At 38.5% G+C, this 22,451-nt stretch overlaps 1 protein-coding gene across 1 annotated transcript; it reads left to right on the top strand.

Annotated features, from left to right (window-relative positions):
* Positions 1-5,582: 5,582 nt before the first annotated feature.
* CUNH8orf48 (chromosome unknown C8orf48 homolog) lies at positions 5,583-8,115 on the top strand. Its single transcript, XM_035004129.1, has one exon. The coding sequence runs from the start codon at positions 5,755-5,757 to the stop codon at positions 6,628-6,630; it is 876 nt and encodes a 291-aa protein (XP_034860020.1). The 5' UTR covers positions 5,583-5,754; the 3' UTR covers positions 6,631-8,115.
* Positions 8,116-22,451: the final 14,336 nt, after the last annotated feature.

Below are 22,451 nucleotides of genomic sequence, written 5' to 3' on the forward strand. Positions count from 1 at the left end.
TCTATCTATCATCTATCTATCTATCTATCATCTATCATCTATCTATCATCTATCTATCTATCTATCTATCTATCTATCTATCTATCTATCATCTATCTATCAGAGCTTTGCTATAGTAGCATTTATAGGGCAATTCTACGTCACGCAGATCATTCCGACTTTTGTTTTCCAAGATCAAAACCATTTCTAAACTATCAGAAGTTTTATATATGTTTTACAAATCCAAGACAAAGATACAGCTACTCTAAACAATAAACATTTACTAAACTATCAGGCTATAAGATAAAAATACAGGCATCAATGGCATTCCAGTATATAAATAATAATCATTTGCAAGATACAGTGGAAGAAATAACCTCCTTTACGGTCACTAGCATAAAAGTATATAAAATAAAACAAAATAAAATCCATAAAGAGCCTAAATGAGGACACTACCTGAAAGATTCCAATGTACACTTGAATATTTGTAAAGACATGCCATATTTCTGGATAGGAAGACCCAATTTAAAAAATCCTCAATGTTTATAAACTTAGCATATTTTAATAAAAGCATATATATATACACACACACACACACACACACACACACATATATATCCTGAAGCAAGACAGGTTGGTTATAAAGTTCATTTGGAAAGATAAAGAAATAAGAACATATAAGAAACTCCTGAAAATGAGGAGAGGGGTCTGGTCCTGTGAGAAGTTAAAAGATATTATAAAGTCTGTTAAAACAGTATAGTGTTGGTATGTAGAAATAGAAGGACAGACCATTGCATTAAAGTTGAAATTCCAGAAAAAAAAAAAACCACAACAAAACAAAAACTAAGTGTGTGTGTGAATTTATGATAAAGTCAGCATCTAAAAGCAGTAGGGTAACAAAGAACATTTTGGGAAGTATGGTTGGGATCACTGGGTAGCCATACAGAAAAATATAAAATTAGGTCCATTCTTCATATTAGAGAAGAAACTATAAAAGGATTAGAATGTTAATACAGAGAAGAAGAATCACAAATACTATAAGAAAACATGAGTGAGTTTATTTATAATATGGGAGTAGACAAAATTTTTCTAAATATGATTAAGAATTCTAGAACACTAAGGAAATGGATATATTTGCTATATGAAATAAAAAATCCAACTTTTGCACGGCAAACAGCATAACCAAATAAAAAGACAAAGTGGGAAAATCATTTGGGACTTATCTCAGACAAATGGCTAATACTTCCAATATTAAAGTGATTTTAAGTGCTTTTTTAAGAATCAGAAGAATAAATCAAAAATCTTGTGGAAAAATGGGTAAAATGAATAGACAGTGCACACAAAAATAACTGTAAGTGGCCCTTATTCACATAAAATGGTGTTCAATCTCACTTATAATAAGGAGAATTCAATTTAAAATTACACTGACATACCATTTCTCATCCATTAGATTCACAAAAAGTCATAAATCTGAATACATAATGTGATGGCTAGGCTCTTGGGAACCATTGTTCTTATACGTGGCTGGCAGGAATGCAAAACATATACTCCCCCATAGAGGGGAATTTGGAAATATGTTAAAAAAAAAAAAAAGAAAAAAAATCCAACAACTACACATGCCTGAATTTTTGATTTGCTAATTTTAGTCCCAGAAATCTTATTGGAGATATACCTCCCCAAATACTAAGAAAAATGTGATTCCTTATAGGACCACAATGCTCACCAAAATGTGGGAATGACTCTGGTACATTCCCACAGTACAATGCAGTTGTAAAGAGAAATGAGGAAGGTGTGTATAGGTTGAAGGGAAGTGATATTCCAGAAACGTTTTTAAGAAAAAAGCAAAAAGAAAGTGTAAAGCAATGTGTAGAGTATGTGGAATATATATATTTTTTTGTAAGAAAGGGGGTACAGATATGTATTGATGTATAATTTCAAAAGGAAACTCGAAAGACTAAATCAAAAACTTTAATGATTGTCTATAGGGAACATAATAGTAGATACAGAGAAGAAAGCTAAATGTGTCAGCTCTTTTCTTTTTCCTTTTTTAAAATTGTTTGTACTTGGGAAGAATTTGTGGAGTAAAAGAGCCTTGAGAGTTGTATCAGCCAAATGCACTGAACAGACCTCGCTATAAGCACGCAACTCGCAAAAAGGCATTTTTGACACAGAGAAATTTGAATACAGAATAATTATTAGATGATATTAAGGAATTATTATATTTTAGATGTGATAATCATCATGGCATTATATTTTTAGAAAGGCCTTACCTACTGGAGTTATAAACTGAAGTATTTATGGATAAAATAGTATTATATGTTGGATTTTACATACTACAGAAGGGGGTAAAATGTGCAAGGGAAGAACTGATATCTTAAAAGCCTTCAAACTGCACATGCATTTGACCATCAATTATAATTTCCGGAATTTATCATAAATGTATAGCTATGAATGCATATAAAGATTTAGCGACAGAAACATTTATCCTGATAATTTTTAGGAGCAAAAAAACCTGGAAATACCTTGTGCCTAAATAATTTAGTTAAATAAATCAAATATGTTGAAATTATGTTGAAAAAGAATTTTTACAAATTGAATGGAAAAGCCATATCATTACTAATTGAAGAAAATAGTTTATAAAACAAAATATAATCTAGATTTTATTAACAAAAAATTATTCAAGGAAAAATAGAAAATGTTTTATAAGTGTTTGTAGTATAATCTTTGGGGAATCAGAATTCAGGTAACTTACTTAAAAATCAATATTAGTGGCTTATCCTTATCTTTTAAAGTACAAAAAACATATATTACCTTTGCAAAACAATAATTATTAAAGTAAAAGGCAACTCTGCATAAGGCAATCAATTTTAGAAAAATTATAGAAGGCACACAGGAAATAAGAATGGAAAAATGGAGATATTTGTGAGGGAAAAACACTTTAAAGAAATGAAGAACCAGTACTGTCCTGTAAGTTGAAATAATTATTTTAACATGAGTGATGTAAGATTCTTTACTTTGCAAACATCGTTTCTCACAGTGAGATTTCTGACGCATTCATCTTAGACCCTCAGGAGGAGAGAAAATATTTCATTTTGTTTGATCCACAGAACTGAGTACAGTGCTGTGAAGTTTATGTAAAGGGTAGAATATTGTTGAAAGATTTGTCAACTTGATTTCCCTTATTCATACACTAGGTTCCCTCCTGGTACCGTGAACACCACAAGGGCTCCAGGAAGGGGTACAGGCTAAAGGCCACCTGGGAAGGAAGGAGCTATGATACCTGAGGGGAGAAGTGTTTGTCAGACAGGAAGAAACTGAAAGTGTGTCCTTCTCCCTCCAAGAAAAGTGAAAGAAGAGAGAAAGGGAATCAGATAGGAAGACTAATTTATTTTGACCTCCTCTCTCTGGGGTTAAGCCCCATAGCTGTAAACACATTTGATTGTTGAGGAAAAGCTGGAAAAAGAGCTTTGCCCTGCTCCCCATTAAGAACTCGGAAGGAAGAGACAGTGTTTGTAAGGCAATTAAAGTCGTGCCATCACATGGTTAGGCCAGGAGCACCTAATTTCTCTCTTTACTTCCTATTCTGCCCACCCCCCAACTCCAGGCAGTCTTCAGCCACAATTCCGTCTGTAAAGGACCCCAACATTCCCATCAGCCCCTAAGAGATGCCTGAGGTTTCTGGAGGACAATGTTGCCAGAGGAAGTCACCTGAGTGACAGTGTGGTACACTCTGGGCGCCAAAGCACCTTCTCTCTGGCACTTCTCACACATGCTTTTGAAAGAAAAAGAGCCAGCTTACAGGAGGAAGCCGAAGTACCATGGGTGTCCAAGGCCTAGACAAGATAGCCAGGAGAGGTTCTGACAAGTTCCCCTAACCTTCGATTTTGTCAGGACCCTAGAAGGAATGTGACTGACTGTACCTTGGAAAACACCCATGTTAGAGTATTAAACAATTTACTGGGTCATGCTGATTATTACCAAAAAAATGGTTGATAACAGAATATTCTCCCCAAATGCATCTGCTTCTAGGATAATGTTATTAAAAATAGCTTACTGGATGATATGAATATGCTTTATTATAAAGTATAGCTCTTTTGATCAATATTTTTTGGGGAAAATATGGGTTATAATGAATTACATATAAATGTTCAGAGAATAAGGAAGGTTTTTAAAATAAAAATTAAAAATGAAAATCTTGAGCCCTTGAGATGCTGGAAATCACTTGCAGCTATCCACAAATTATCTGCTACCTCTTTTTAAAGGCTAATATTATATGATAAAATATTATCGGGGTTGAATACAGGAAGTTGCAATCTCTTTATCATCAATGTGAAGCTGGTTCATACTTGAAAGATGCTTTTTGAATATTTCAGACTTTTGGCCCTTTGCTCCTAAAAAGATGAACATTTTTTGGGATAACATTGAATATATCTGGTTAGACTTGAATAACAACATGGGGGGTAGGGGGCTGACCTAGGGAGCCCATTCTCTTGAAATTATCTCAGATACTAAGACCTAGACTCATATATTTATTAAGACCTAGAAAAAGCCAATCTTCAGAGTCAACATATTATAATTCATGAGAACAGCTATTAATAAAATTCTACCATGTTTTTAAAAAGGCTCTCTTTAAGGGATATGTCATGGGTAGAAGAGTAAATTGGGGTGGGCGGTTCAGAAAGATAAAGATTGGAGTTCCTTAAGCTGGTAGTACATTGGATCTGTGTGAGGTTATCTTTATTTCTATTTTCACAGTCATTCAATGCATTTATTTAACAGATTTATCCAATGCCTTCTAATGCGTCAGGTACCTGGTGAGTACTGGGCAACACAGGCTTAGTGTCTGCCCGCACGGAGTTTTTAATCTAGTGGGGTGATGGGGTGAGGGGGCATCATCATATAGCTGCAAACCATGAAATAAAGGCTGTAAAGAGTTTGGGGCAGGGTGGGTATGAAGTCCTTCCTGAGAAAATGGGACTTGAAGGAGGAACAGTAATAAATCACATAAAGAAAAGGGGTGTTGACGTGCCAGTCTGAGGGGAACTGCCTGAACCAAAGACCTGAAAAACCTGTGTTTGGGAAAATCCGAGCACAGAATGTCGTCCCAATCCTGGAGCACAGAAAGTTGTGCAAGATGTGCAGGCAGGAGTCTCGTGGGATAGTTTCAGTCGTTCGATATTTATTCTAAGACATGGTCTACAATTAGGTGGTCTGGCTATATGATCTGCAGACGTGTTTTTGCCTGCGCTTTTTGGCCAGCTTTTTTGGGGGGGGAGGGGCGGGGCATCATTCTCGAATTAGAACCCGCCTATGCCCACTAGCCTCACACACGTACACTTGTGAGACCCCTGAAGAAAAACAGTTTGCAGCTTCTCTCAAGGACTGATAGATTTTGTACTCAAAATAGCACCAAGGAAGGGTCGCTACAGAGCAAACGGAGCCTGCGCTTTGCGACGCCAGCGAGATCCGTGCCCGCTCAAGCAGTCTGAGCTGGAGGGGGCGGGGAAAGAGGAGGAGCCCAGCTCTGACACCCACTGCGCATGACCGCCCTCGTTGCCAAGGCAGCCGGGAAGGCGTAGCCCGGAAGAGGATCCTTGCCGAGCCGCCTGCTCCGGGACCGACCCCTGTGGACTCCGGCGGGACCAGTTCCTGAGCCTGTCTTAATCAGGGCAGAGCAGATGAAGAGCCAGGTCTGATGCAAAGTGATAGCCATTCGCCTAGAAGCCTGGGGATTGACAAGAGCAAGGGGAACTGGCCCAAACGGACATCAGGGCTATGGCAGACCTTTCTGACGAGTCGCTGACTGATGAGGTACGGAGTTCCAGTGCTTTCAGCTCCTCTGGAGGACGGCCGCCCTGGTCCCATGCCTCTGGGAGTGGAAAGACCATGCACTTGGAGTATCGAGACAAACAGTCTGAGCTTTCAGACTACCAAAATAATGAAAAGAAGTTCAGTAGAAAATGGATCAACTACCACAAGGGCAAAGAAACTAACTCTGGACAATACCAATCAGACACTAAACTTCAAACAGAAACCACTCGGGTATCTGATGAAGAACTGAATGCCCTGCAGTCTTTTTGTGCCGTTAAGATAAACCTGATCCATCGCAGAGCAAACTCTAAGGAGAAAAAGAGGAGCAGACACCAAAAGCCACAGCTTAGGTTGACTGCAGAGGCTTCGGAGAAAGATGCCTTAAACTGTACCGTCCCTGATGAACTTTTGAACAGAATCTACCTAAAAAACATGAGGACAACCCCACAACAGGTGGCGACAGCTAAGCAGCACATTTCTTCTTGGTGTCCCCATTGCAACAGAAAAAGAGCAGAACTGGCCCAATCTGCCTTTCTGCGACAGAAGAAGACTTCACTGGAGTCATTTCTACTCCAAGAGAAGATAGACAAACACCTTTATACCAAAGACTTTCTTACCCTTATTGGAGATGCACATCAGGAGGGTTTTCCCAGGCTTTCAGATGACCCCAGAATAATCTGGAAAAGACTGAATGAGAAAAGTCAGATCAGATACTATGGTTTTGAAAGGTCAGATACAAAGCAGATGTGGCAGACTGAAGAAAGCGCTTGTCACCCACCTTTTCTCTACTACTTGACCAAGCCACCTACTCTATCCAAACAGGAGATAGTTTACCAATGATAATGTGTAATGTGGATAAATGTTTCTGTTGTGTATTTGAATAATCATCATTTTTACAGGCCCTTACAAAACCAATTTAAGACTTAACTTTGCTTCCTTCACAGATACGTGGACTAAAAACTCTCCATCCAGTACTTTTTTTTTTTTTTTTTTTCAGATTATAGAGGGCGACGCTGTAGTTGGTATACTACAAAGTGTTTACAAAAATCCAGGAGAGAGATGGCGGTTTAGACTAGGGTTTGACAATACAGATAGAAAGAAGTACAGAGATATAAGAGATACTTAGGAGGTAATAATTAATTAAGAGTCTTTGGTGAAGAAATGGACATGGGATTTAATAAAAGGTAAACATTAAAAATGTTACTAAGTTTCTGCCTGTGCACTTGGATGAAAGATACCATTAGAAGGAACATTGGAAAAAGATCTTTTTTGATGGTGGTGATTAAGAGTGTGATTATTTGAACATGGTTAGTTTAAGGTATATTTAAGACATTTACATTGAGAGATTGGGAAATGGCTGGTTATTTGTGCTTGCAGTCTAGAGAAAAGGTCATACCTAGAGATTTGAAATAAAGCGTGGGGTGGAATCACTGACCTCTAGTTGGAAATTGAAGTCAAAGATATGGTAAACTTTTCTAGAGGAGAGTGGAGTGAGAGAGGAGGGGCTATGAGCAACTCCTGAGAAATTCAGCAACTAATGGCTGGGTGGAAGAGAATAAGCCAGCAAAGGAGGTTGAGAAGAAATGATCATAGAAGGATAAAGGAAGCCAGAAATGTGTAGTGTTACAGAGATCAAAGAAAGAGAACATTCCAAAAAGGATGGGCTAAGTATGCTAATGCAACAGAGAGTTCCTGTGAGATAATTTAGTTATGTGTTGGACTCTGTTGACCTTAGCAACAACCACTTCACTTACGGATATTGGCCAGACAAAGTAGATTGAGGAATAAATGTAAGGTAAGGAGATGAAGACTATGAATACACACTGCTCTTAGAAGTTTAGCTGTGTGGGGAGAAAGGGGGTAGCTGGAGATAGATACAGAATTGAGGGAAGAATGCTTGCAGAGAGTGCTCTAAAAAGTCATTTTGTTCATAAAGATTTTATGAAACTCTTCTTGTTCATCTGATGAAACAATAAAGACACTAGAGAATACCTAGAGAATACCATGGTATTTTGAAAGTACATTTATTGGGAAAAGTTTTAGATGGCATTCTGAAGAAATCATATCTGTTATTTCTCTATAAAAATATAAATCCTTAGAATTAGTGACAGTATCTGGAGGTCAGTTTTCTACATGTCTAACACCTAAGCTATCACGGTCAAAAATAAATTTGTAAAAAACAGCACAAAATAGTTTTTGTATCATATTCCAATAATACTCTTTAAGTTTAGATCTTCATTGATGTACAAAGATACTGTTTTGTCCTGTAGAACTTAGCATACTTCCTCTTAGTCATTCCTAAATAAAATGGAAAACATTACCATTTTCATAGTAACTTTTTATTTGAAATCCACATTATGTCATGCTTTATCTTTGCCATCTCAATATATTCACATTTCACATAATCAAAATTCTGAATAATTTCCCATTTAGAATTCCCCTTTAAAGGTCATAATCCACCCCCTTTGTAAACGAAGCTAGAAATCTTAGAGTCATTATTTATTCCTGCTCTTTTTTATTAACATCCCCCGAGCTAACTTTTTCAGCAAGACCATTGGATCATTCTTCTTGAGTATCTTCTGACCGTGACTTCTTATTTCCATCCTGTTACCACTTTCCTCATCATCTCAGCCCTCTCACTCCTGGCTTCTCTCCTCTTCACTCCATTACCTACACAGTTGTCAGAACTATGTTTCTAACACACAGACCTGTTCAAGTTATTCCCTTGATTAAAAAAATAATGATTTATCAGGGCAGTAGAAATAGCTCGAGTTAATTTTTTTTTAAAAGATTTTATTTATTTGACAGAGAGAGACACAGCGAGAGAGGGAACACAAGCAGGGGGAATGGGAGAAGGAGAAGCAGGCGTCCCGCAGAGCAGGGAGCCCGATGTGGGGCTCGATCCCAGGACCCTGGGATCATGACCTGAGCCGAAGGCAGACGCTTAACGGCTGAGGCACCCAGGCGCCCCTCGAGTTAATTAATATCACATAAATGTTCCTTCATATCTGGCCCATGTTTACCCGTCTAATCTCATCCTCCGTGCCTATCCCCTGACCCCCCATATTTAAGCCTTTCCACAAAACTTGAACTTCCCCGAGCTCTCTTGTTCTTTGTGCCACTATGGTTTACAAGTATGCATTTGTGTTGCTCAGATTCTCTTAATTGCCTTTTATAGCTGGTATACTCTTTTTATTTTTTTTATATTTCATTATAGTAAATAGGTAATACACTTACATGATTCAAACAATCAAAAGGATGTCAATAGGCTGAGTGTGCAGTTTTCCTGCCACCCTGTTTCCATCCCACTTCATTCTATGCTGGCCTGCTAGAGCCCTGCCTGCCAGAGTTAATTCTTTACCTGCTGGATCATGAGACAATCAGGTATCCCAGGATGAGAGTGGAGGTAGAAGAAATTCAGGGAATTGGGGAGTGGCCACTTACCAATCAGGACAGAGTATTCCTATATTTTAGCCCGTACAACCTAATTAGTGTGTATGAACTGAATATTCATGTTAACTCTAAGTAGCCACTTATGCTAGTTTCTTATATCTTTCCAGTGTTTATGCGGATATAAACACCGAAGATAATTTATGATGCACTCGCTTCTGTACGTTGGTTTTTCCCCCTGTGATAATATGTATGTGTATATAAAATTAGCTATTCAGCCATGGCTAATTGTACCATTCACTGGCATTATTTACATTAACAATATTGTACAAAAATTTCTCATCACCCCAAACAGAATCTCCAGATCCATTAAGCAATAACCACCCCACCCCTTTTTCTCCTCCTCCCAGTCCCTGGTAAGCTCTAATGTACTTTCTGTGTCTATGAATTTGCTTATTTAGATATTTCATGTAAGTGGAATCATAACATTTGTTCTTCTGTGTCTGACTTATTTACTGCACATAGTTTTAGTTTCTTTCATATTGTAGCATGTATTAGAATTTCATTCCATCTTATGGCTGAATACTATACCATTGTATGCATGTACATTAGATGTATGTTTATTCATTCATCAACTGATAGACACTTGGGTTGTTCCCCCTTTGAGTTATTGTGAATAATGCTGCTATGAATATTGGCATACAAACATCTGAACACCTGTTTTCAATTCTTTGGGGTCCATACCTAAAAGTAGAATTGCTGGGTCACATGGTAATTCTGTGTTTAACTTTTCGAAGAACTGCCAAATTGTCTCCACAGCAGTTCTAGCACTTTACATTTCTACCAGCAAAGTACAAAGGTCTCAGTTTTCCCGTGTCCTTGCCAACACTTGTTATTTTCCATTTTTTAAAAATTATAACCACCCAAGTAGGTATGAAATGGTATCTCATTTTGCTCTGGATTTGCATTTGGCTACTGAGGTTGAGTATATTTTCATGTGCTTCTTGGCCATATGTGTGTCATCTTTGGGGCAATGTGTATTCAAAGACCTTTGCCTGTTTTATAAATTGGGTTGTTTTGACTATTTTGTTGACTTGCAGGAGTCATTTATATATTTTGGATATGAAACCCTTATCTGGGGCACCTGGGTGGCTCAGTCGGTTAAGCATCTGCCTTCGGCTCAGGTCATGACCCCAGGGTCCTGGGATCGGGCCCCACATCGGGCTCCCTGCTCCGCGGGAAGCCTGCTTCTCCCTCTCCCACTCCCCCTGCCTGTGTTCCTCTCTTGCTGTCTCTCTCTCTCTCTGTCAAATAAATAAAATCTTAAAAAAAAAAAGAAACCCTTATCAGATATATGAGTTGCAAATATTTTCTACTGCTCTGTGGGCTGCCTTTTCAGTCTCTTGATAGTGTTCTTTGGCGCATAAAAGTTTTTAATTTTAATGAAGTCAGATTTGTCTATTTTTTCTTTCGTTGTCTATGCTTTTGGTGTCATATTTAAAAAGCCATTGCCAAGTCTAAGGTCATGTAGATTTGTCCTCTTGTTTTCCTCCAAGTGTTCTATGGCCTTAGGTCTTATGTTTAGGTTTTTAATCCATTTTGAATTATTTTTTTAATTTATGGTGTGAAATCAGTCTTCATTCTTTCGCATGTGGAAATCCAGTTTTCCAGCACAATTATTGAAGAGACTGCTCTTCCCCTTTAAATAATCTTGGCACCCTTGTCAAAAATCAGTTCACCATAACTGTGAGCTTTTATTTCTAGACACTAAGTTCTATCCCATCGATCTCTCTATATGTCTACCCTTATGTTGGTGCCACAATGTTTCATCACTGTGCTTTGTAGTTAGTTTTGAAATGAGTAAGTGTGAAATCTTCATCTCTGTTATTATTTTTTCAAGATTGTTGCGGTGGGATGCCTGGGTGGCTCATTCGGTTAAGCATCTGCCTTTGGCTCAGTCATGATCCCAGTGTCCTGGGATTGAGCCCCGCATCCATCGGGCCCCTTGCTCAGCGGGGAGTCTGCTTCTCCCTCTGCCTGCCACCCCCCTGCTTGTGGAGCTTGTCCCCCTCCCCGCTTGTCCCCGTCTCTCACTCTCTCTGACAAATAAATAAATAAAACTTAAAAAAAAAAAAGATTGTTTTGGCTATTCAGTGTCTCTTAAAATTCCATATAAATTTTAGGATGGGGTTTTTCCATTTCTGTCATAAGCGTTATTGGAATTTTGATAGGGATTGCATTGAATCTGTACATTGCTTTGATGGCAGTGTCATCTTAACTATATTAAGTCTTCCAACCCATGCACAGATGTCTTTTCATTAGTTTTTTAAATTTCTCTCAGCAGTGTTTTATAGTTTTCAGTGTATAAGTTATGTGCTTCCTTTGTTTAATTTATTCCTAAGTACTGTATAAATAAATACTTTATTCCCTTGTTTGCTATTGTAGACGAATTTTTTTCCCCAATCCAGTTTCTTTTTGGATGTCCACTGCTAGTGCATAAAAGTACAACTGATTTTTGTATGTTGATTTCGTATCCTGAAAGTTTCCTTCAATTCACTTATTTGCTCTGACATTTTTAAATGGATTCTTTAGGGCTTCCTAGTGATATGATTATGCCATCTATGAACAGAAATAGTTTTACTTCTTCTTTCTAAATTGGCTACCTTTCTTTTCTCCTTGTCTAATTGCCCTGGCTCTAATTTCCAGTACTATAATGAAGAGAAGTGGAGAAAGCAGGCATCCTTGTCTTGTTCCAGGTTTTAGGAGAAGAATTTTCAGTCTTTACCATTGAGTATGATATTAGTTTGTGGGTTTTTTATAAATGGACTTATATTGAGGGAGTTCCCTTCTAAATTTATCAAATGTTATTATCATAAAAAATTTTGGATCTTGTCAAGTGTTTTTGTTTGGTTTCTGCATCTGTTGATATGGTCATATGGTTTGGTGTACTCTTTGACCCAGCCTAAAAACTTACCTTTGTTTCACTCATCCCATAACCTTAAAACAATGACTAATCAGAATTAATTATGCTCCCAAGGCATTAATATAAATTCATATTATGACACCTGTGTCTTAATATGTTTTTCTTTCTTACTTGATTATGAGCATCTTAAGTGCCAAGACTTTACATCATATCTATGGTGCTTAGCACAGTTGAGCGTGATGTTGCTCAAGAAAAGCTTCATGGATGAAAAAATAAGCACCTCAAAACCATGCGATTTAATATATCTTTTGCACCAAAATAAGAAAAATAATCTGATGGCATGCTCTTTTCTGTCAACGTTTTGCTTTTGTGTAGCTGTTTTCTATAATTTTTCTTTCTCTTTTCATGTATTGGATTCCTTTTTATCATGAATATACATACATTTTCTCAGTGGCAAATTAGCAGAATGTTTTGATAAAACATCTTTCCTGAAGTATGTGACTAATTAATACAGCATTCATTTATAGAATATACAAATATTTCTTTGGAATCCACATTTTCAGGTAGAAAAAAATCATCTGAATTATTAATTTTAAAGATAATTCATGACTTTCTGCAATTTTGAACAGTGGTAAAAATTCTTGATGCTAAACTTGAACAAAATTTTTTATTGTCTCTGAAAATATTCAAAAGGAATGAATATCCTTTTTCCAAGCTCTTTAGAGCTGAACTCAAGAGATTCCCATGCAGCTGGAAAGGAAAGCCCATCCGATCAGATGCTAGGAAACCACATATTTCCCCAATGCACAAAAAATGTATCCAGCAATTCGGACAGGATTATACAAATATGGAATTCATGTAATTGTAATATATAAATTACATAAATATGCATCTCTTTAGTTTTTGTCATCTAGAATTTTTATCAAAAAAATTCTGCGTCTGCAAATCTCTATGCATTTAACAAACATTATAATAATGAAATCCTTGAAACTGAAGTAAGTGATGTGCCAGACTGAGAGAAAAGAAAGTTCAGTTCTGAACATCTGAGTCATTCAAATTCCAATCTCAGAACTGTTTAGGAATGTTTGGGACACCCAGCTCAGAATACCTCCAGTTTTAAACATACTAGTTTATTTCATGATGAAACCTAATATAGTAACCTAGATGTTTCTGCAGCCGTGTAAACAACTTGCAGAGAAATAGGAATTATGGCTCTATGAAGGTGTGGTCCCTCCCCTTTGTCTGGAACTGACAAATGAAAATTATACACACAAATAGTTAATTTAAGAAACAGAAAAGGAAAAGACAGCTGAACTTCTATTCTTAGTTGATAATTCCCTTTGGAATAGAGAATTCAGATATTTTCCAATTTGCAACAGTCTCAAATTACAGGGAACATTGCAAAATTCTATCAGGGTGGCTCAAATAATCCTGAAGCCTAGTTTCACTGAGTCCACTGTTCGTTGAGGTATTGAGGTTGAGGAGAAAGTATGCTGCAGGTTGTCCTCCCAAAAATTTGCTTTGGATGTCAAGACTGATGACCCCACACGATGCCTGAGAGGTGATGAAAAGGCTTATTACTCATACAATGAGGGCTTCTCGGGGGGGGGGGGGGGGGGGGGGGGGGGGCATATGGCAGGCTCCCAGGCAGATCTGAACATGGCTCGAAAGGGAGGAAATGAGACTGGCTTGGCTCTTCTTGTGATTAGAGAGTAGGGCTGAGATGAGGATTCCCACCTGTGGGCTGAGACTAGCATGGTTTGAATTTCCTGCCAGTAACAAATGAAGGAACACCTGGGCTTTCTTATGAGCTGGCCCAAATGCAGGGCAGGAGGGTGGGGCCTGAAAGTTTTGACTGTCAAACATCAAAAATGGAATCAGACTCTTTATTATAATCCACCCCTGATATCTGACTGATGATAGAAATACATTGTATTGCATTTAATTAAATTTTAGCTTGCTAAAGTACGCCATAATAGTGCTCTGTGAAGCCTGTAGCCCGAGACTGCTGAGGGTAGTAAAGTTCCACTGAATCCCTTGTTCAATAGCCCAGCACCATGTATTTTTAGAAGGGAAATGGTCACTTTTAACCATGCCTGGAGCTCCAAAGTGAGTAAAGTGAGGCCCGTACTGTGGCTTTAGGATGTAACCTTGATTTACATTTTGAGCATCTCTGAGGCGAGAGATTCCCATAGTCACGTTCGCCAAAGTGAGAAACTCTGGATAAGTAACTGCCGTTGCTACCCTTGGTGGAGCCACTGACAATGGCCCAAGATGTAAACATGCACAGATGGAGCCAATTGTTAGCCAGGGTAATATGACTGCCTGAGGTTCAGCCAACCTGGCTGACGCTTGCATCCCAGTCTTTACCAAGGATGTCCAAATTAAGGAATGAAAGGGAGCAACTCTCCAGTAAACTCCATTGTGGGTAGTTTTGATGCAGTCCTTAAAGGGTACATACTCCCAGTGCTGTTCACTCATTTGATCCCGAAGGGCTACCCACATAGCTGGGGGTTCGAGAGAGCAGTAAGCTCCTCTAGCACCTATCAACTGGCAAGGGACTGAGGCCAGAAGGGGCACCCTCTCCTGTAGGTGGAATACCTCCAAAGGGTCCAGACTTCGCTCTGTCTTGTAGGTAACATTTCTGTCTTAACAAGGAGGCCGCGGTATCTGTGCTGAGTTGGTAGAATGCTGCCTCCATGACCCTCAGGAGGATATGGAGCTTCACAGGCTCAGGGCCTGTGAGAACCTCTGTTTCCAGAAGAGCTCGGTATACAGCCCCCAACTGCCGCTCTCATGGAACTGAGAAAGGTAGTTCTCCACCCAGAATCTATGCGTGGTCCAGAAATTTTAGGAAGTATGAGAAGTATGAGAGGAGCTTGTTAAAGCCTCTACAGGGAATGATTCTCTGTGGGCAGGAAGAAGGAACGACTGTTGTATTGCAATGCGAACAGATTCTAGAGTCCTTCGTTAGAGGGGGGCCCAATTAAAGATGGGTCAATTTGTAAATGAGAGCATAGATAGATTTAAGTAAAATTTGTAAATGAGGACTATGTTGCCTCCAAATACAGTGTTAAAGACGTAGAAGTCAACAGCTTAACAATTTTCTGGAATTTAACCAGGGGTGCTGGGCCTTGAAATGCCTGTTTCCCTTTTTGAGCTCCCTCTTTTCTTAACTTCTTTGTTTTTTTGTTTTTAATTTTGTCTTCCTATCTAAAAAAAAAAAAAAAAGATTTACTGTATTTCATGCAAGTTGGAGTACACACATCAGAGTCACCTAGAAAAAATTTTAATGCATTAAAAAAACCAGCAACCTGAGTGTGTGTGTGTGTGTGTGTGTGTGTGTGTGTGAGAAGTAGGTAGAAAAGATGGAAAAAATTCTAAGCCCCATGCCGGGGGGAAGGTTTGGAGAAAGCACCTCATCCATTAACTTCATCTTTTAATGAAAGAACGTTTCTACAGCCTCCGGACGTAATCGTACATTGCTCTAGGATGGCAGCTTTTCCAAAATCAGGATGTGATCATGCACAGCCCTGGCGAGATTTTCTTCCACAATGAAGTGGTGGCAAGACAAAAACAAAACGAAACATTTGTGCGACCGCTATCCTCAAGATAACACCATAAATATGATATTTAATGTTTTCATTTTACAGTATTGTCCATACAGTTAACTTATTAATTCTTTAGCAAAATATTGATTCTCTAGGGGAAAAAAGGAAGTAAGGCTACATGAGAGAATCTGTCTCTGCCTCTTGCTTAGTTTCTGGTGGTTTGCTGACAGTTTTTTATGTTCCTTGGCTCACAGATACATCACCCCAATCTTTGCCTTCATGTCATCCTCCCTGTGTGCCTGTCTGTGTCCAAATTTCCCCTTTTTATAAGGATGCCTGATCATACTGGCGTACCCCAGGATCTCATTTTAACTTGACTATCTCTTTAAACACCCTATCTCCAAAGAAAGTCATATTCTGAGGTACTTTGAGTTAGGACTTCAATACGTAAATTTGGTGGAACACAACTCAAACTATGGCAGAGGGGGTGGCAAAGCAGAAGAAATGCCCAGAATTTCATTTTAGTTAAATCATTCTAGAATCTTAAGTTGAAGACCGATATTCAAGGTAATAATTTGCAACCAAGCTACCCATTAAGATTACCTGAGAAGCTTTCAAAATAAACCAATGCCCAGACTTTCCTTCTATATATTCTGATTTAATTGTTGTGGGGTGGAGATCTGGCAGTAGCATTTTTATTTAATTTATTTATTTGAGAGAGAGGGAGAGGGAGGTAGAGTACGAGTAGGGGTGTAGAAAGAGAGAGAGAGGGAGAAGCAGGCTCTCAGGACCCTGCGGTCATGAGCTGAGCCAAAGTCAGACACTTAACCAACTGAGCCACCCAGGCGCCCCTGGCAATAATATTTTTCAAAAGCTTCCCAAGAAAGTATAATATACAGCTGCATTTGGAACTACTTTTTTGGAATGATAAGACTTGAGGCAAGAAGATCAATTTGGAGGCTGTTTAGTGAGTCAAGGAAAGAGATAATAATGCTCTGAAACATGGCATCAGCAGTGGGAAAGAGAAAGAGAGGAAGAGATCGATGTTTTAGATGTTTTCTAGAAACAGGAAGTGAATCAGCAGGACTGAAGACTGATGGAATGCAGGGGTGGTAGGGAAGAACAAGGTCGATGCCTGTGTTCCCATCAGGTAGGTACATGCTGGTGTCATGAGATATTAAAGATAAAAGTTTATTCTCTTGGGGGAGAGCATAATAATTGAATTGATTGAGTTTTTAACATGTTTGTTACTTTGAGATAATTGTAGATTCATATGCAGTTCTAAGAAACGGTACAGAGAGATTTGATGTACCATTTACCCAGTTTCTTTCAATGGTAACAACTGCAAAACTGTAATAGAGCACTGTAATAGTACAGTGGACATACAGAACAGTTCGATCACCCAGGGAAACTCTGAGATGCCTAGAGATACTGGTCAAGTAAGGCTTGTTCAGGTGGAATTCTATAAAAACTGTTCCTTACTTAGTTTTGATCACTCCAAGGTACAAGAAATCAGAAATCTGCCAAAGCTAAGGAAGAATCACCTGTATCAGGTAACTCAATGTAATAGTACACAGAGGAATTTTTTTCTTAAGATTTATTTTTTATTTGAGAGAGAGAGAGAACAGGAGTGGGAGGGGAGAGGGAGAGGGAGAGGGAGAGAGAATCTCAAGCAGACTCCGCGCTGAGCACAGAGCCTGATCTCACGACCCCGAGATCACATCCTGAGCTGAAACCAAGAGTCGGAAGCTTAACCGACTACACCACCCAGGCGCCCCAGGAATTTTTTAAACTTAGGATTTTATGTATGTCTAGCAGGGTGTTGGAAATACATTAGGTAGCCATTCCACCTATAGAACAAGATCTACTCAGGGAAATTGTTTATACACATACTCACACATGCATGCGTGCCCACAGATGCATGCACTACACACCACAAGAATGTACAAGCAAGGTACAATTCTTAGAAGATTCAGAAGTCTGTGAGTGGCCACTATATGAACCCCTCACATTTAAAGTGACAATTCTTTTAAAGGGTGTGTTTCATTTTAACTACAGCCAAAAAATGAGAGATTAAAGACAGCTGGAACATATGTCTATTTTCACCTCCTTCATCTGGAACTTTGTTTTTGGATATCACAGACATTTTCCAAACAAAACTCTGCTGAACAAAATGATAAATGTGGAGGAGACATGTATGTTCTTTTTTTTTTTTTTGTCTGAAGAGCTTTATAGAATTCAGAGCATTGGTGTGTTTTTCAAACATAAAACCAAACCTTTGAACATCACAAATAGAGTTTGCTTTTGATGGGTGATGTGGCATTGACTTTATATTTGCAATTGGGCAATGCTGTGAACTACAATGCTGGTTCTTTAATCAGTAGGTCCTATTTACGTGGGAAGTAAAAATGAAGTCTTTCATTATATGTTGATATGTGAAATAAAACAATTAGACAGCTAAAATAATATGCTAGCCAATCTTTCAAGTTTCTGTCAGTAATTTACTAATTCATCCTCTCCTTAAATTTCCCCTCCAAAACTATGATAGCTAGACCCTTATCAAGTCATACCCTGATTATTAGAATAACTTTTTCATTCTTCTTCTGACTGCAGTATGCTTTTTTACAATACGTCTATATATTTCCAGGTTAACATTTTAAAACTGCTTTGGTAACATCATTCCTATTGCGTGGAGGCTAAAAATCCAAAATCCTTGACCTTTATTATATAGGTATGACTTTGACCCCAGATTTTTAAAATCTTTGGTTCAAATGCCAGTTCTTCCAATTACAACTACATTTTTGCAAAGGCTCATTGTCCTAGACTAACTGATGAGTTATAAGGGTCTGAAATCAGGTAATAGCAGAGAAAACAGATGGAAAATAGAAAAATAATGGAGATAATAGAATGGATAAATTTTGGTGACCAATTGATTAAAAGAGAGAAACTGGTAACAAGTATGTTATTTACCTTAAGCTACTTTGCGGATTACCTGAGAGAGACAGAGAATCCAGGAAAGAGAGAGGTTTGGTATAATGAGGAAGAAATCATTATTTTGAATCTTGTGTACGACATCTAGGTGAATATAGGTACTCCACAGTTGTTGAGGGCCAGGGAAAGAGAGCAGAGGCAAAGATAAAAGTTTTGCAGGCAGTAAAAAGTTATAATTGCCATGTTCTTCCAACATAAGACTATTAAACATAAATTCACTGTGCTACAAAAAATATAGCCTAGGGGTATAGCATATTTAAAAACCTCCAATTTTATTGTATAATAAAGCAGTAAAATTAAAGTATATTCCATAAAAATGACAGAAACAGTATTAAACAAAAGTTCAAATAAAAATCTCGGTACCATTTACCTTGAACTTTTGGCTCAATGTACCATGATTCAGAAATTATGGCTACTTGACTATCTCAGCAGTTGTTTTCACAGACTAGAGATATGGACTTGGGTTTCATGGTTAAGTGATATTTATTAGACTAGGAGAAATATGGGGGGCTAGGAGGGGTCATGGCTACTCTCTTGCTCCACATGAGGGAAGTTCTTTCGTTTTGTGACCAAGCACATAGTTTTGAGATAAGTAAGAAAGGAGAGGGTCACCTGCCTAACAAGCTAGTTTACCCCAGGGCAGTCGACCAGGTGATAGATGGAGTCAGATTGCCCTCACATTCCTATAAGAGAAGATATTTTTCACAGTTCTGGACCATATCCACTCAACATAAAACAGAATCTGATAACAATTACGGGTTGCTAGTGCAGAGTGAGAAGTCAAATACCAAAGCTAGTCCTTGCCAAGTTTTTCTTTGTATTTTAACCACATGATCCATATTCTTCATTAGGCTATCCTTCATCTGTCTAAACAACAGGCTGGTGTTAGTTTATAAAACTTAACCATTCTTAGCCCAGATACTTAAGCATGCTTCTTTGGAATATATTTGTGGAGATCTAAAATCAGCAGTTTGATATATCTGGAGTTTGGCAGGAGAGATCAGATATTGATTCATTGACATTTGGGAATTGAAGTCTTGCAATTGGATGAGGTCGAATAGGGAGCACCTGTTGATAGAGAAGGAGGCCAAGGATAAGGCCCCTGGGTAATCCAACAGTTGGAAGCCAAACAGCGAGGAGACCAAGCACATAGAAAGAAAAAAAGTAGCTATGTGAGGCAGAAGGTCTGATATTTATTGACTTTTGGAATGACTTATAGAAAATTTTAATTCAAGTATTCTGCCTCCTCCCCCTATTTTTTCTATTAGGTGATTTATGACTTTTTATTGAAACTATAAAAACTTTTCATACTTCAGTGTAACTTCTGTTATAACAGATTGTTATAATGCTTGAATTCCCTTCCCCCCTTTGTCTGTTTGTTTAATTTATATTTTGGTATCTTTCTCATTTTTTGGAAGTCAAACTTATTAGTTTCTATTGATTTTTTTTTTTTTTGAGAGAGAGAGAGAGAGATCGTGAGCAGGGGATGGGGAGGGAGAGGGACAATCCCAAGCAGGCTCCACACTCAAGCGTGGAGCCCGACACAGGGCTCAATCTCATGACCCTGAGATCATGACCTGAGCTGAAATCAAGAGTCAGACGCCTAACTGAATGAACCACCTAGGCACCCCTCAAACTTACTAGTTTTTGAAGGTACTATAAAACTCATTGCTTTTTTTTAAGTGTTCTTGTCCATCCAAAATATATATTTTCAATTTTTGACAAATATATTTTTCTCAATTTTTATAAATTCATAAAAAATTTTAGCTCTTTATTTCATCTGGGATGCATTTTTTATAAGTAAGCAGACATTTGTTGAAACTATGAAGTGAATCGTGGCTAGGCAATCCTTTAGTCACGGTTCTTCCCACTGAGATTTCTCTCAAGTCTCCTGAGTACTACTCGTAAGAGGGGCACTGGGAGCAAATTCAGCCGAAGTTTCTACTGCCTGAACCTGCAGCTTCTAATAGTACAGTTTTGGGGGCCTTAGGGTTTTTTTTTTTTTTTTTTTAGTGGCTACACAATGATCAATCTCTGTTAACCAGGTTTGGTCATGTTAGCTTCCCAGCTATTCTATTTGAATCTGTTGCTTGTAATTAATCCCAGAAATCTTATTGAGTCATGCTCTTTAAACAGGGTCACACCCTCATGCCCCCTCCCTTTTTCTCCCAAATATTCCAAGCCTGAGTGCTATTTCTTTTTACTTCTGTTTAAGGGATTAAGCTTCAGTGTATGAATAAGGTATTATGGTCTGAGGTAGCAAAGTTGTTCAAATTTCTTCCGAATTTCACTGCAGCATTCCTTACTGTACCTCACCCAATCCGTGTTCCAGTTGGACCTGATTTTTAATAAGAGCCATCGTCAATTTTGTGAGCAACAGGCCAAGAGAAGGTGTTTTGGAGAGGGAATCTGGCATCCCTAATTCCAAATGCCTGGCCCCCTTAATTGTTTTTATCAGCACACCCACTTTAGGAGCAGCAAAGAATTTAACTGCTTAAATTCAGCTGGGAACATGTGGTAGCCATTAGTTCTGTCTATCAACTGTTTCTAGTTTTCCTTCTAGGCACATGGTAGGATTGCAATTCTTTGCTCCCCTGAAACCGAGTGCGACCATCTGATTTGCACTGATCAGTTGAGTGCAAGTGATGTGTGTCCCTTCTGGATGGAAGCTTTAAGTATCGATTCACTCTTTACCAACCTACCAGCTCTACATTGTGGCTGCCCTACCAGTTTGGATGCTGGAGAGATGGGTCAACGTAAAAGAGAACAATAGATATGTGCCTCCAATGCAGTTATTTATTTTTTTAAAGATTTAATTTATTTATTTGAGAGAGAGAGACAGTGGGGAGGGGCAGAGGGAGAGCATCTTCAGTCAGACTCCCTGCTGAGCTCGGAGCCCAAGACTCCAGGCTCCATCTCATGACCCATGTGACCATGACCTGAGCTGAAACAAGAGTCGGACACTTAACCGACTGAGTGAGCCAGGCACCCCTAGGGTTATTCTTAGAGTGTCATGGAGCACCTCCTGACTGATGCAAAATTGGGTTTCTCAAAGTGGGTTTCTATGGGACTAACCTGATTTGACAATTTTAGTAAAGCAGATCTATTGCTGTTTGTTAGACTTAGAAGCGATACAGTAAAAATTGATTAGGGGGCGCCTGGGTGGCTCAGTTGGTTAAGCGACTGCCTTCGGCTCAGGTCATGATCCTGGAGTCCCGGGATCGAGTCCCACATTGGGCTCCCTGCTCAGCAGGGAGTCTGCTTCTCCCTCTCCCGCTCCCCCCTCTTGTGCTCTTTCTCTCTCTCACTCTCTCTCACATAAATAAATAAAATCTTTAAAAAAAAAAGAAATTGATTAGGAAATCAGTCCTGCACATCCCTGAGGAAAGGCAGTCCTGGGGACAAAGAATTTCATCCATGTGGGTGTGCTCATAATGGTTACATTGTTGTACACCAGGGTGAAATCGTCAGATTGTGACAAAGTGCAAGCCAAGAAATTAAGAGAAAATACTCATGTAAAAATCCTCTCACCATATGATAATAATAAAACTTGAATAAAAATAAACACGAAGCCCAAATATAAGACTTCCTGACTTAAACAAATAAAATCCTCATGACCTTCTGAGGTATAGGCCTCTTTTATTGATTTTGCCTCGGGCAATTTGGCTTACTTAGGCCTGTATTCAGTTTAGAAGAGTTTTCTGTAGTTGTTGATTCTATAGCCAATGTTTCGATTTATTTGGGGGGAACAATCGAATTTCTTGCTTCTCTCACTGCTGTCTATCCTAACATTGCATCAGATTCTC

Source organism: Mirounga leonina, unplaced genomic scaffold (genome assembly GCF_011800145.1).
Source record: "Mirounga leonina isolate KUSES-001 unplaced genomic scaffold, KU_Mleo_1.0 Mir_128, whole genome shotgun sequence".
In the NCBI taxonomy this organism is placed as follows: domain Eukaryota; kingdom Metazoa; phylum Chordata; class Mammalia; order Carnivora; family Phocidae; genus Mirounga; species Mirounga leonina.